The sequence below is a fragment of the Orussus abietinus genome, unplaced genomic scaffold, assembly GCF_000612105.2.
Source record: "Orussus abietinus isolate OABI.00-Male unplaced genomic scaffold, Oabi_2.0 scaffold5, whole genome shotgun sequence".
NCBI classification, from domain to species: Eukaryota; Metazoa; Arthropoda; class Insecta; order Hymenoptera; family Orussidae; genus Orussus; species Orussus abietinus.
Window position 1 is genome coordinate 2344691 of NW_019394929.1, and position 15889 is coordinate 2360579.

The 15889-nt window shown below is 53.0% G+C and overlaps 2 protein-coding genes across 4 annotated transcripts in view; one reads left to right on the forward strand and one right to left on the reverse strand.

The window, feature by feature from the left end:
* Positions 1-4683: 4683 nt before the first annotated feature.
* Positions 4684-5935, reverse strand: LOC105701126. The gene is made up of 3 exons (XM_023433520.1): positions 5893-5935; positions 5638-5708; positions 4684-5292 (listed from the first exon to the last, which is right to left on the reverse strand). Exons 1-3 carry the CDS (start codon positions 5933-5935, stop codon positions 4684-4686), a joined length of 723 nt encoding a protein of 240 aa, XP_023289288.1.
* A 569-nt stretch (positions 5936-6504) lies between these two features.
* LOC105701150 (disintegrin and metalloproteinase domain-containing protein 10) overlaps positions 6505-15889 on the forward strand; it is a 70261-nt gene continuing 60876 nt past the window's right edge. For all 3 annotated transcript variants that reach the window (XM_012427600.2, XM_012427601.2, XM_012427602.2), the window contains exon 1: positions 6505-6977. In XM_012427600.2, coding sequence (XP_012283023.1) covers positions 6899-6977 — 79 coding nt within the window. In that variant the 5' untranslated portion in view covers positions 6505-6898. The remainder of the gene's footprint in view (positions 6978-15889) is intronic.

Genomic DNA, 15889 nt, shown 5'->3' on the forward strand with positions numbered 1-15889 from the left:
AGCGTTATTACCTGGCCACGATGTAGAGGCAGTTGGGGGTGAAAAATTGTCGCGGTAACTTTCTGCCTTAAATCATCTCGAGAAGAGTACATTCTCGCTAAGGAGAAGAACCGTTTATAAGCCAAGCCGAGGCTCTCTACTCCGAGCGCTTCATAGATTCCAACGAAACCCAGTTTCAATTTTCAAATTGATTTTCGACATCGGGGCTGAACTAATTCTTATATCTGACCTGGGAGGAGAATTTGCCTTTTATGTCTTTCGGTAATTGACCCAATTGAGGGTCTAAAATTGTTGACATTGAAATCAAATCTTGGAACATTATTCCGGGCTGTAATCACGGACTCAATAAATTCCATCAATCATAATTTCATTTGGTATGCATTTGAATAAATTGCCGACCTTCTCCTTTCGATATTCGCAAAAAAGGCGGATTCATTAATTCATTTAAATCATAGTGCGAAATTATTAGTCGGAATTTAAATTCGACCAGTCTCTATAGAATTCTATACGCGTGGCTCCATACGCGAGAACAGCTTTAAACCATAATTTTCCTAAGAGATTGCACTTATCGGTGGACGATATCTTCTCTTTCGGCTATCTACGGTCGATAAAGGTACAATATAATTTAAAGAAAAAGGGGACGGCAATGAACTGGAAGAAATTTTTTTTTTAACATTCGAACCTCCTAAATTGGCGAAGAAAAATATTTGTTGTCCAAGGAGAAAAAATTCTCATCTGCTGGTAGCCATTTTGTCGGGGTTAACGCTGAACTCCGTCGTTTCTCCGGTGCTCTCTAGATGGCGACACCTTGCAGGGCCTCCACGGATATATATCCGCTCCCTGCAATGTCTTATGCACTTGCATGCACATGCACGTCGGCATTGGTACCGGCCAGAAATTCTCAGCCTGTGCATATACATAGGTCATTGCTCCGTCCCTCCACTTCTCTCTTTCTCTCGAAGAAGGGCAACAGAATCTCCGAGTATATCGCGAGTGCATTCTGAATTGACTTTGCGACTAGTTTGACAGAAGTTAGGAGCTCGTTGGAAACTCGCCGCGAAGCTCGATCGCAACCTTTCCGGAAAGTTCGACAAGTGAAGCCCTTCACGCGACACGTTCCTCTGACTTTCGTGACATGTTTAAATTTTAATAGTAGGATACTACATAAAATATTGCAAAAATACTTAAAAATGAGAAACAACAAACGGTACCACCCGACTGGCAGAAATTTCCTTTTTTTTTTTCTCCATAGAGTTACCGGATGAGAACTCTCAGTTACTCCGGAAGTAATTTTAATGTTAACCAGTTAAAGCTTTCTCTCCGAATGTAACCTGTATAGGAAATGTAAGAAAATTCACCATTTCGTGATTTGACCCAATACTGCCAAATTATTAATATTTAAATAGCAGTCGTTCCGTTCCATTCCAGATTGTTATCGATACAGGGAGTTTAAAGAAAAAACGAAATGGCTAAAGAGATGGGTCAAGCGCGAAAGACGATCATCACTGGATGCCACGAAGTAAAATGCACCAAAGGAGCGTTCAATGCTAGTGATCTTGCCCGGGAAGAAATGCAGCCTTCTGAGAGCCCCAGCACCCTGAAAAGGCTAATGGACGGTACAAAGAAATAGCGAGATTAAATTTCTTTCACCTGTTTAGGAGGAGAATGAACAATTACCCTTAATGCTCTAGAATTTAACGACTTGACGAAGATGATGACCTGCCTTAAATACTCTCTGAAGGATTTCGGAAGTAACGCCGAAACGAGGCCAAAACCGAAAAATTGCAAATCGACCTCGGCGAACGAGACTTCGATAATTACTGACGTTACCGGCGCGAAGAAAGTTATTTTAGAATGCATTGCCGAGTTATCGGTGATCAAGAACTTTTTGGATGGGAACGAAGAAAAAGCGGAGGAGTTCCGTGAAAAATTGTGGGAGAGTATCACGCAGGGTTGTTGCACGGAATCGGAGCCACACATTCACGTTCGAATTAAGAACAATCCGATTCTTGTTACCCTTGATTCGGTAAAAATGATGAAAGCTATATACGAAAACCTCCTAAAAAAAATATGAATAATGACTTTACCGGTAGACCACGAGAACGAAGCTTGGATTATCGAATTCTTCCCGTCCCTCGGAGGTGATGATGGACGTTTGTACGATGACCCCCTCGAGTTCTCTTGCGGTATCACAAAAGGAAGTAGCTTGCGAGACCATTGTTCCTCTGACGGTCGATTCCGCCATGTCTCCTGTTCAAAGTGCAACACAGTTCAATGGTAATTATTTTCCCTGGTTCTCTAATAAAGTGATTTATAATTAAGTAATGAAAATTACATCCACGTGACAGTATCCAATGACGGCGAGAAGTCTCCCTCGAAGGAAGAGAAGAATTCGTCGAAACCCAAATGGTAGGATTTTTTCATAGGGTGCATACTTTTTACAGTATAATTTTTAACGCATGCAATTTAGGTACGAATTGTTCACGGTATGTGCAAGGAGTTCGTCGAAAACAAAGTCCGAATACTCGGAGAGCAAAACCATCGATGATCCTCCAGCTGAGGAAATAAGACCCGCGGAGATCGTTAATTACGTCGAGGAAATTACGTCAAGAAAAAGGAGAAGTCAGGAATTGCATCGGCCTGTGAAGAACGTGGAATACTCGCAGGTCGAGTGCCGGGAAAAGTATTCCACGCATGCACCGGTGATCGTACAAGGACCCGAGGATGTCTCGAAGTGTCCTTCGCGTGGTAAATTCCGCAAAGAGGTAAGGTAGAAGATGACTTCCGATGTACTATCTTGTGAATCAAAAATTCATGGCAGACTCCAGTGGAGAGGCAGCGCTCGTCTTCAGGTCCCGACGCTGAGAATTACTTGAGGCATTACTATGGAGAGGAGAAAAAAAATGGCAAACCCTCGAGGGTGTTCCACGCATACAATGCCCTGGTGAATCGAGGTGCAAACGACTTCGCAAAGTTCTACGCGGGCTGGTCCTCGCAGCCGGATTTGGAAGCCTCGATTCGTCCCTTCTATCCCGAACGATCCTCGAATTCTCGCCTCGAGCATCGTACAACGGAAAATCCAGCCGAAGCGAAGAAGGCCAAATCCATAAGTTTCCTTCGCTCGAGCAAATCCCACGGCAGTTACGTCGTCTGCGACCCGAAGAAAGAGAAGACGAAGGTGAAGTTCAAGTTGCGCCCCCAGCTTACCTAATCCTCCATTCATTTATGTACTTGTTTATAATCATTGCAGGAAACGTTGCGATATAAAGACAAAAGGGACCACAAGCTGGAAGAGAACCTGCTAAGAGACATTCACCGATGCTTGCGATACTATTTGAGACACCAAAATTACTCTTGCGACCCGGAACGCCCGAAGCCTGGGGCAAAGTCGGAGTCCAAGAAGCCTTTGGAAATCTCGCCGTATAAGAAACAATCTCCTTCGAAAAAAGGAAAGCGTACGTTTCGATTTACCGTGAATAAGCAGGCAGTGGGTGTCTGCGATCTCGCCGAGCAGGAAGGCCAGGAAAATGGCTCCATTCGGAACGACGTTTCCGAGCGAGTGATCGAGCCTTGTCGAAAGATCGGTCAAACCGATGCCCACGTTCACACATGGTCAAGCATGAAACTGCAAGATCAACGACGACTTGCCGAGAAGCTCCTTCACTTTAAAGAAATTGGAAACAACGGCAAGGACTTCTCCAGGAAATCGGAGCGGCGAACCAAGGAAATACGGTCCACGACGATTTGTGGTCTGTGGAAAAGAAAATCGCTATGCGATGGCGCGTCCGTTATCGATCTCGGGATTTTTGAGTTTGCCAACCTTGAATATTGGTAATGCCATATTTACGGAATTTTTAATTGAACTTCTGAACCGTATTTCAGGTCAATATTTAAATACCGGATGGACTCGGCGACAAAGGACCACGGTCGAGGGTCGCATTTCTACCACCGTGAGTAGATATCGGTCTTGTTAACGACATGTCGGAAGTACTTTAACGGATATTCCGTGCAGACCTTTGATGCGCCCGCTTTGCCGAATGGGTCGTTTTATTCCGAAGCCGTAACTCGAGTTTCGAGAGCCGAATCAAGGGTTTCCAAATCAGGGACCCATGAAGATAAAATTGGGAACTCCAAGGCTTCGTTACGGTCCGGGTACAGCTCGTTCTCGAGACGTTTATCAACGAACGACCGAGTGACTATAGAAGAAAATGTCACGTATCAGAGAAAGGACGATTACGACAAAAGGAATAATCAATGGAAACAATGCGACAAACTGACGCAAAGGGCAGATAAGGTATTCGATCTTTTCTTTGCCATTTGAATATCGTTAACGGTGTGTCTTTATCACAGATAGTGTGGGCACTGGCAAGAGTTAACGTCTTCGATGATGGTTATCGATCGTGTGACATATTAGAAACGACACCGGTTCCTCCAGGAAAGAAGATAAATATAAAAAGGATCAATGCCTTCAGACTGGGTCAAACTTGTCATTGTAAACGCGCATGCTAGTTTAGTGACGTACAAATATTTGGGATTCTTGTATCATCGTTGTCTGTACCATACCGTGATGTTTTAGTAAATCCTTTTTTAACTACTAGATAAGCGTTTATTACAGTCGATACACGTGAGGTGCTGCATGAGGAGAAACACGAAATACCATCGGTAACAAATGATTTGGTCCGTTTATACCCAACGACCTTTCCTCGTTCCACATTTAACATTGGTCAGTTGAACCGCGTTTCTTTCGGTCTGGCACATTACCGTCCGGTCTGCTGGACATCTTATGTGTTCCAACCTTGATAGAATGCCTCGCCGTTTACTCGTTGATTTAGATCCCATTTTTCTCGCATGTTCGAGTTGTACCGTGGAACACGTAATACCGACGTCGTGAGTATTTACTTTTACGGAAGATTGTATAGTCCGGACACGGGGCACGGGATTACAACTTTTGTCAGCTGACGAGACAATTTTGTTGGAAACTTCGGTGACGGTTTGTACACTTCTGGTGCATGGCTGAACATTTTTGGACATCGCTCCGGAAATTGCGACCGAGTTTTGGACACACAAATAACAACAACTTTTTGCATGATAGGCAGCCAGGTGCGGTGCCATCGAGCCCTCGAGTTTAGAAATTGGCAAACCACTCTGTTCCGTTTGATGATGATTATCATGTTTAGATTTCCCCTTTTTTTTCTTCTTACCCTTCTTCTCTTTCCTCCTCTTACCTTCCTGATCTACGGGTGCGTCATTTACGGACACTTTTAGTTTCGAGAGTTTTCCCCTTTTTACTGCCTTTTTAGATGCACTCGAATTAATAGAATCTACCTCTGACCGCGACATAGAATCGGTATTTATTGATTCCGCATCGGTCTCATCCGACGTCGCTTCATTTTCCCTTTTCCAACATAATCTGAAAAATGTTCGCTTTCGTTTCTCCTTATCGACATCTTTATCGTATTTCTTTCTCCTACATATGGCGCATCCTTGGGACTTACTTTCGGAATTTGCTTCAAAAGACTGAGATTCCGCGATATTAATTGTACCGTGCGGATACGTCTCGTGTCTCCGTCCTGCTTCGTTATAACGAATATTGGGGGGTAAATCTTTTTTCTCGGTGTGGTTATAATTTTTTAATACATTTTTTGACGGCTGCACGACATTCCTCGTCTGCCAATTATGGTTAGCCATGTACCGGTTCAAGTATTCATCTAATAAATAAATTTCCTGCTATTACAAAGGCGAATATTCGACCAAATAATTTTTTTAACGCGCGACCTACATTTTCATAAAACATTGTACCTTTAGCCCTTATTTTTCAGTCTATGCATATTAATAAAAAAAATCAAGTATTAGTAAAAAAACTACGTAAATTACCAAGGGTATCTTACTTACCCAGCCCTGGACATAACCCAAGAAATGCAGGAAAAGAAGGCATTCACATCCGTTACCGTACCTACGGGATAAGAGACCCCGCCATCTTGGGCCATCTCGTGGCTCCATCTCTCATCCTTCTGCTGAGATACATCCTCGTTCACCGCCACCGCGTCGATATCAAACTCCCTTCAAAATACTCCTCGGGTAAACAAACCCTCCCCCGTTAAATCCTAACCGCCCAAAAGCCATACATTCCGCAAATAAAAGTCCGTAAAACATTGTCAAGAAGCTACAAAAAGAGACTTTAAACTTGAACCTCCCATGACCTCCTTGAATCGAGCCGGTCATCTCGTAATCGTCTTCAGGGTTCAAGCGCGACGCAAGAAAACGTGCTCGATATTCCAGGCAATTAGTCAGTTCGTTTCAAAGGAAGCGAAAATTCCGGTCGGTCCTCTTTTTGGAATTCCCGCGTTGGGTCGGGGCGCCGCTCGAGCGAGGCGCGCGCAGGCCAAGATGGCGGCCTCGCCAAGATGGCGCCGCCCGCGCGTGTCGCCGTCTGCTGGCAGTAGCCAGAGTGCCGAGGACAAAGCGAGCCTAGCGGTGGTCGGGGCTGCGCGGTGGTTGGGTTCGAGAGCCTTGGCAAAGGCCGGAGGTCCGGGGCGCGAGTGTCGGTCGCGTCAGTCACAGTGGGGTGTCCGATGTCGCGCTTGGTGATGCGTCCGGTGAAGGCCGCGCTCGGTGCGCGTCGCTGCTCGGCCTCGGCGCGTTGAGAGTGGCGGGAGGCGCGCGCAGGGCAACCTCGGGAACCTCGGTCACGAGCGACGGGCCCGCGATGGCGTAGCTCGAACGGACGCTCCTCGAGTGCAGCCCGCGTCCCACCTAGACCCGTCGCGTTCGCGGCCCTCGGCGGCTCGGAGGGACGGAGACGGCGAGCCCGCGCCAGGGCCGAGAGGGAGCGAGAGGAGACGACGGTGGAGGTGTCGCCCCGCGTTTCGTGCCGACGGCTCGGAGCTCAAGCGAGAATATGGTGACGATGCTCAGTGATACGTGCGGATACGTGCTCTTCCTCCTGCTGCTCGTGCTGGTCCCCTACATCGAGAGTGGTGAGTACCTTCTTTCTCTACCGCTCCGAAATACCCCGCGGATTTTTCTTCCCGCAATGACCAACCTAACCTCGAAACGCGAACGATCCATCAACAAGTGATGCGGAAGTGGAGACTCCCGCCGCGTCTGGCTCTGGTATTTAAATCCAAGGGACGGGGATATCCCTCGTTTCGAGTCGAGTCTTTAGAAAACTATTAATGGGGGAGAAGGTGGTTGCCAGGGAGGGGAGGGGAATAAAAGTTAATATACGATCGTGGGTCCGCGAGGGACAAGAATGATCCATGGGCGAGCTCGCGGGATCGAACTCGATCCGCCATGTTGGTCGGGGGAACGCGCGACACCGAGGCGGAGGACTAACGGGAGGGTAATGTACGCGGTAACGAATGTGTGAGGAGGATGTAACACACGGCGGACTCATTTGACGTTCCGACGCTCCGGCGTGGGTCGGTCGCCAGGCGGCAGGGCGCGTCTAGAATTCGCGAGATGATTCATCGTATCGGGCTACCGAGAAACCGCAACCTGTTTCGCCTAGCGACGGTACGCCGAGGAAGGACCGACGTCACGAGCCGATAATACGAATTTAACTGGAAATCGCTCCGACGCCTCGGAGGTCGAGGACTGATAATCGTTTTCGAAAAAATCCATCTACGCGAAGCTAGATCTATCAACGATCGTTCGCTAACCGTGAGCAGATGTCTAAACCGCGAATCCGCCTTCTGAAGACGGTTTTGTCTTTTTTCTGGGTTGAACTTAGGATGTAAACGGTGCAAAAACTCCCGGCCGCAACGAGGGCCGTTTCGGTTAGCCCGGTATTCCTGTCGGAATTAATCCCATACGGTCGGCTACACCTCGGAATCCGCAGAACCGATAAATGATTTCACTCTCGAAATTCCATTCGATCGACCGGCTGGCCGCGTTATGAATTTTCGATTCGCGGGGAAACCGCGCGGCGGGGACGCTTCAATTGGAATAAAGGCGAGCTCTCCCCTTCGGTGGACTTTTTCGAGACGCTATCGCGTGATGACGAATCCGGATGCAGCGAGCGGGCGACGAGGCCGGGATTTCGGCGAAATCGCCGCAAAGCGTTCCGCGATGTGCATCTGCTCCCGATAAAATCGTGACCTCATCTTGCGTCGAGCCGACGGGTTATCGTTACCAGGAAGCGTCGACGTGGCACGTCGCGATAAAGAGGGACTCGCCTCTCTTTGTTATCGGGGCGTTATCAGAGGCCGGCCACCGGAGGAGCCTTCCGTGGGAACGGGGACGAGTTTCGGCGGAGTCTTTTCTTTCCTCCGGTCCTGGGGAGCCTTCCTGGCGGGATATCCGAGGGAGATGAAAATCGGAGGGCACGCGATATATCCCGGCCGAGGGGATTCCGGTTTACGGCGTCGTATTCTTCCCGGTTAAACGGAGAACGGCGCTGCGATTCGGATGCGGGGAATTTACGTAGACGCGCCGATTTACGGGCGATTCCCGCGAGGGGTCTCCGTTACATCGCAATAATCCCCGATCTTTGGCCCGCGATGGCAGTTTGCCGCGCGCGGAAGTCCCGCTCCCGGAACAGATTGGAAATATTCCGTTTACGCGGCGATCCCGAACCGGAGGACGCGCGGATAGGACCTCGGGTTTACGGGGACGGATTTTACGCGCGGAGCGCCCGTTCGGCTCCGAAGTCGCGGAATTTTCTTTCGAGGAAGGTATTCCACGGGGACGACGGAGGACCTAGGGCGGGAATAAAGTCGTCTCGGGGCGTCTCGCAGGACACGGAAACAAATCTAATCGCCGGGAGAATCTCCCCTCGTGCTGCCCTCCGACTTCTTCCTTCTGTCCTTGATTAAGATCAGCGTTAATGAAATCTTACGACTCCGAGACGAGTCCGCTTCCAGGGGGAGCACTTCGCGCCCTTCTCGCGTCGTTTTCTTTTCACCTTCCCCCGAAGTGCCTCTCCCGGTCGCAGCGACGACACTCCGAGTCGTCGCTAGAATTTCGGAGGAAAGTCGGTCCATCGTCGAATTCTTTGGAATTTTTTCGACACCGGTCAACTGAGATTTCCACGACGATGAGACTCGCGCCCACGCTTTGACCGCACTTTGGCCGCAAGCGGGTTTTTACGTCCGGCTAGCGGGCCGTTCCCGGCACGCTCCGTGAGCCGTTAATGCGTTCAAGTGGGAGCTGGACACCATTCGCCGGGAATTAATTCCCGGGCCCCGAGTTTGCGTTCACGGCTCGTAAAAATCGGACGACGACGCACGCGCGACGATTTAACGAGCCGCAATATCTCGGGAGGATATCGACGCATGCGTTTTCTCGAACCGAGGGAAGCTCGCTTCGGAGGAAAAGGTCTCCCGGTCGTTTCGGCTCGCCGCAACGGTTCCGGGGAGCGGGATCGACGCGGGGCAGAGGAGGAGGAGACGTTTCGGAAGAATGGCCGCAACGGGTGCGGTCCGGCGTAAATTTCCGTTACCGCGGCCCCCGATAAATTCCCGTTACCGTCGCCGTCCCGCCGAAACGCGTCCAGGGCTTTTTTCTTGGGCGTTTCCTTCGGGGTCTCCTCGAGAGGAAGAGAGAAGTTCTCGAGGGTGGCCAGGATTTCCGGGGACGAGCTTTCGGGGAATTTCGTCCCGCTAATTAAGGGCGAGGGGTCCGGTCCTCGCGGCGGAAACGCAGGGTCGCGCCGCCGGGGCGGTAAGCCGCTTTGCCGCGGCCCGGGCACGATAATATTTGCAAAAGGGAAGCGCAAAGAGACCGAGACCGCTCGGGAGCTCCACGGTTCGACGACCCCCGACCCCGACCCCCCGGGGGCCCCGGGCCCCCTCGCAAGGCAAGCGCCGGAACGGGGCCGTGCGAACGGGCGGACGTTCGGGGAATAATTGGATTTGTAACGAGTACTCGTTTTATTAATGGAACGACCCGGGGATCGAGGAACCGGCCGGCGGGAACGCACTCCTAGAGCCCTTCGCGACGGTTTCCAGTGTTTACTTTTGACTTCTCCGCGGTCCTTCCTTTTGATCCGATTATTTGGAGACCGAACTACGGAACCGCGGCGGTCTTTCCGATCCGTCGTGGCTCTCCGACGGTGAGCTTGCAGGAGGAGAGCGACAAGTGGGCCAAGGTTGGAGGAGGATTACCCACCGGCGCGCTCCGCCTCCGAGATTAACCGGGAACCGATGGGTATCGATTCGCGGCGATTAATCGCCCGGCACGGGAAAGTAACGGGGGCGGCCTCGGAAAACTAGGCTTGGGTGGATTTCTCAGGGCACCGGGAGATGGCGGGAATTTGACGGCTGGGGGTTGGTCCATGGAGTCGGGAAAAATTCGAGGGGGGTTTCATGGGGATAAACGGCCGAGAGGTGTTTTCGGGGCAACTGGAAATTCGGGAAAGGCCGAGGAGACGCGCCGGCTCCTCGGGAACGCGGAATGGGAGGAGGATCCCAAGGGATCCTCGGAAATTCGGGCTCTCGGCGAACTCGGGTGGGATTGGATCTTCCTCTCGGGGTGCTCGCGTATTCAGGGATGACGCTCGACGGGGAACTTGCCACTCGAGATTCCCGGGGACCGGTCCGGCCGAGTCGGGTAATATGCAAAGGCTCTCGCCCCGGTCGTCCGGGAATGCCCGGCCACCGGTCCTTTTCGAGCCAATCAGGGATCGATTCCCTCGACCGAGCCCGACCGAGTTCCCGAGGGACCTCTTCGCGCCCTGGCGTCGGTCCCTCGGGACGCCTCGCCTCCGGGAGAGGAGAAACCCGCGGGCACCTCCGATCGGTCGATTTTCTCCCTTGGAACGACGCGCAAAATTCTCAGGACGATATTCCGGCGTCCGGTTCTCGGGGAACGGCGATCGGGACGGATCCCGATAAGGATAAGGTCCCTCGTTGGATCGCGTTCGTAAAGCTCGACCCGTTATCGCGGCTCCCGTCCTATCCCCCGGGGCTAGACGAGGCGAGGCGCGAACGCGGGATCGTCTTCCTCGGGAAAAGGCGATTGGGAGTCCTTTGGAAGCGCTCCAAATACTCCGAGGCGCTTGATAACGCGAATTACCTCGCATTAATCGAGCCTGCCCGGGATAATGAAACTCCGCTCCCCGAAGGAGCGCCGGGATTCTAGGTACCTACCACTTTGAAGCCACCCGATGCACCGAGGATCCCGGGGACCTCCGGGACCCCGAGATAGACCGCGGGCCTGACCTCCGCGACCTGCGAGATCCTAACCTCCACTCCCGACTTGATCTCCCTAGAATTCACCCTGAAAGGGAAATAAAAATAAAATACCGCCTAAAATCGAGGAAATCTCCTGTGGGAATGGCAACGGCTGCGCCCGATAATGCGCGATTCGTACGTGCCACGGCATTTGCGCCTTCTCCCTATCGCGTGCGGTACGCGGTACACGTACGTACTCTCGGTGCTCGGGTAAGCGAACTGGTTCCCGGCGAAAAAAGTCGACTCCCGACCCACTCTGTGCCGTTTCGCTGAAAATACTAGGCGCGCCGAAAGAAAAATCCAGCGGTTTCAAGGAATTATTTCTCGAGCGCTCCGGACCCTTTCATTTTTTTTTTTTCTTTTTCTTTTTTCATCCTTCTCTCGTGGGCGTCGAGCGCGAAAATGTCTACCGAACGACCTTCCACCTCGCGCCTAGGAGTGACTCACTAGACCGGGATTTGCTCGGTCGCCTAGACCTCTCTCGCGACCGGCTTTCCTTGGGTTACGAGCTGGCTTTTCGCGCGATTATCGGGCCGTGTCCGTCTTTAGCAGGCACGCGCGACTGCGCCTTACTCTCGCGCGCCGGAATCTCTCGTAGAAATCCCGGAATATGAACGCTGGAAGTGCCTTCCGCAAACCTATCGGTCTCGATAATTTTTTATATATATATATATTTTTTTCGTTCCGTTATCATTTTTTTTTCCTCGCTTAACGCGAGACTGTCGAGGTAATGACGCGCTGCGACTGGCCTCGCTCGAGGTCGTCGAAACGTCGATCTCGGCGCCTTCCCTTTGCGAGCCCGAAGTGCCCCGGGAAGCTCGAGCTTTCGAGGACACGCAACGCCTCTCGGCCATTCTGGCTCTCGTAAAAGCTCCCGGCTGGACCGAACTGGCCTTTGGAGGGCACGCGAATTGCCGTCCCCGACCTCCCGACGTGACCGGGCTTGCAATTAGTGTACGCCAAGTGCGCCATCTCAGGAGAAGGAGGCGCTCCGGTCGTTTTGAGCTTTTCCTTTCGAGAGGTGATGGTCGACAGGAGGTAGATACGCGTTTTCCTCCGTAACGAAACGACCTCCGTAAGGAATGAGGAGGAGATCGGGATGCGCGACCGAGAGAGGCCGAGGATTCGTAGAAAGTCTTTGCGCGATTGCGGAAGCACTCGGCACCGACTGTTCGTTTTTCTCTTTCTTGGTATTATTTTTCTTTTTTTTTTTTTTCTCCGCGACGCGACTCGCCGATGATATCGGCCTCGCCTTAACGAGCGATTTTTCTCCCAACAATGACGGGAAGTCGCCGCCGGGCTACTCCCGCGGCCGTTTACTTTTTGCCGGCGCTCTTTTTCCTCTCTGTTTCCCTCTCTCTCTCCTCCCTTTACGAGCGCGCGCAGCTGTGCAATTTTGCGGTCTCGCCCCGGGCTTTTTATTTTCCGAGGAGGAGTTTAGGAAGACGGACGAAGAACTGGGTCAATCCCCCCGGAATATGCCGGCGTCGCGGCTGGAACGACGTCGACCTCGACTTCTAGCACCGGGGCCTTATCACCGGTACCGATTAGAGGGTCGAGAAATTCGACGTCGATCTACCGATCGAACGATTACGCACGCTTTCGCGATCGGTCCTGTCATAACGACCATTTCACAAGGGCGTCGCCTCCCTTTGTCGCGGCCCGCGGTGGAGTAATCGCGCGGTTTCACCGCCGGCGAAAGGGGAAGTTTAAGGACGGGATAAAAACGGGCCGAGAAGGAGGTCGCTTCTCGAGAGTGCGGAGATCTCGCGCCGTTACGGCTACGATCGGCCTTTGTCGCGGTACGACGCCTTTCCAGGGCGACGCGTCGACTCGCGTCGCTCGTTATCGCGACGTTACGCAGGAACGTCGCGTGTATCTCGGGACGTCAGGGAGGTACGTCGACGTAAGTCCCGAGGGAGTCTCGGAGAGATCCCCGGGACACTTTCGTCCGGCGCGGTTTCGTATCAACTTCGGAAATCGCGTTTCGCCTTTCACTGCGGTTTCTATGCTTTCGTTACTTTTCGTAAAAGCGGGGAATCCACGGCCTGGCGGAGCGAAAAGGAAAGTAAGGAGGGAGCGAAAGCGTATCGCGGATCGGCATTAATCCGGGCCCGGGGTGGTCGACGAGGCTGGGGGGTAAAAGCACCGGTAAAGTACGCGGGGTAAGTCGCGATGCGCCGGACGGAGTCGCCCGGGCGTCGTAAATCCTCCCCTACGTGCCGCAGGCGCTGAACGAGCTACCCCTGGCTCGGCGACCCCCTTAAAACCGGACCTGACGTATCGACGGGGCGAAACGGTATCGTCTCTGCTACCCTTTCTTCCTCCTTCCTCCCTCTTTTCCGGCCTGCTCTCCATCTTTCTCCGCCGGCTTCTTTTTTTTTTTTTTTCATCCTCCCCGGTGATAAATCGCACGCCTCCCTGCCACCCCTCTAAGTGCCCCCAGAGACGAGTTCGGGGGTACCTCGGAACAATGGACGTCGGGAATACCCTCTTACCCCTTTGAGTCCGAATTTTCGGTCGGGTCTCCGTTGGCCCAAGGAACCGATCGGCGATGATAAATAAATGATTCATCGCGACGAGGGTTCCGTTATTCGAAATTAATTCAGGACAAATCCTTCCGAGTTTGATAAGCGTTATTCCGATTCGACGAGGTGCAGGGGAAGGAGCTTCGATCGGTTAGGGGGATGGGGATCGTTAGGGGCAGGATGTGGGAATTGTATAGGAAATCTAAATTCGGTTCACCGAGCATTCCCTCGGGGACGCTGCGGTGGGGTTGATTTCGATATTTTATTACCGCGTAAAACAAGTCCGGCGACCCGGGGGGTCTTTACGGGGCGCCTCGGCTAGTTGCTTACGGGGGTGGATCTCGGGTGTCCTGCCGACGGCGCTCCGGGGTGTATCCGTCGCAACCCCCCGTGCGATTGCTTTATTTTACGCCTCTCCTTCGAGATAAAGGCTGAGACCACCCCGTCGGAGCACCCTCCGCTGCCTCTTCGAGATAACCGTAATTCCGCTCGATGGGACCGTTCTTAGGGCGCGTTTAGCGGCCGCGATGTCCCGGAATCGGCTTATCGGTACCGTCCCGGGAAATTGCGGAACCGATCCCCGAGTTCCTCCCACGCGGGCAAAAGAAACGGGGGTGTCCACCCTTCGCGGCCCGCGGTCCGGAAAAAAACGGCGGAGGTTTATGGGAAATTGCGGACCGCGCTCCTTTGACGTTTCGTTGGGGTCGCGGCGAACTGGGCATTACACCGAATCCTTTGACACCTTCGCTCCCTGGTGGAGGGCAGGCGACCGGAAGGACCCCCGCGTCCGGGGTCCTTCGCGAAACGGCTCGGACGGAAATGTCCACGCTGGCAATATCGGCGTCCGAGGTGGACCAGCTGTCCGGCGTCCGTAAAACATCGAGTCGGGAGGGGTCGGGGGGGGCGACGCAATTGCCGGCGGGAAGGGGCGGACAACCCCCGAGCGGGCTGCATTCAATTAAATCTTTGTTTTGTTCCTCGTGTCCGGGACGCTCCCCTTGGCGCGCCCCCGACGTCGCTCGTCGACGAGCTACTAACTTTTTTCCCGAGCACTTGCGTCGAGCCGTCACCCCGGGGTTGTCGTTTACCCTGAATTCGCCGGTCGGTCGATGCGGAGCGGCAGGATAATTTCGGCGTTTTTCCCCGATTTGGCGGAAATTCTGCGGAATCTCGTGAACGGGTCGGCTTAGGCCACTTTTGGGGATGGCGATTCTGCGGCACGTCGACTCGGGCAAGGTGCATTTTCCATTCTTTTTTTTTTTCTATTTTAACGCGCGACGCCGTCCATCCGGTCGACGGGCGTAAAATTGCGAGGGGAAACCGCGCTCGTTTTTCCGCCGGCGTCGAATCGATAACGCACGGCCGGCGGGTCGCTCTCCGTTATCGCGAAAACCGTAATGGTTCATTTCGCGGCCTGCACGCGCATCCCGTCGGGGGACATTATTTTTTTCCCCCGTTTTTTTTTTTTTTTACATGACGGAAAATCACGTTTTTCCGCTCGTCGGTCGTTCCGAAAGACGCGATTACGGCCGCGCGCGTCGGCCCGCGGTAACGTCGTTCCAGGACGCGCTCCCGAATTTCTGCCCGCGGAAACGCGGTAAAGACCCCTTTTGGTTGTCTGCTGACAACCGGCGGAGTTTTAATTTCATTTACAGCCCCGGGGGGGAAAAAAAAATTCGCGGCCGCCGCGCCCAATCGATAACCCGCGGTCGACCGGCCGCGTCGGAATCATCGCAAAAATCGCGTTCCCGAGCGCCGCGGAATTTTTCATTTTTCGGCCAATCGAGCTCTTCCCAACCGTCGCTCGTCCCTACGGGCGCGAGGTCGTCGGCCGATTCCGCGGCGGAACGGCCGCTGCCCGGCCCCCTCGTTTCCTCTCGGCGCATGTCCGCCTTACGTAGGCGCTTCCACTCCGCGTTTTCGAGTCGCGGAACGGGAGGGTCCCGAGTTACGACTCGCGTCCGCGTCGTTTCTCCCGCTGCGGCCAAGCGACGGTGTCGTGCTGACCGTCTCGTCGAGTTTTTATACCGGACGCGAGAGAACGCGCGCGGCCCCGCGGAAAGGTAAACCGCGCGAGGAAAGCCCGCGCTTCGATGGAAACTTAATTACCGCTAATGGGATTCCGTCATTATCCGCGGTCCGATCGTTAATGCCCGCTTTATGCCGCGCGAGCTATCGCTCGGATCC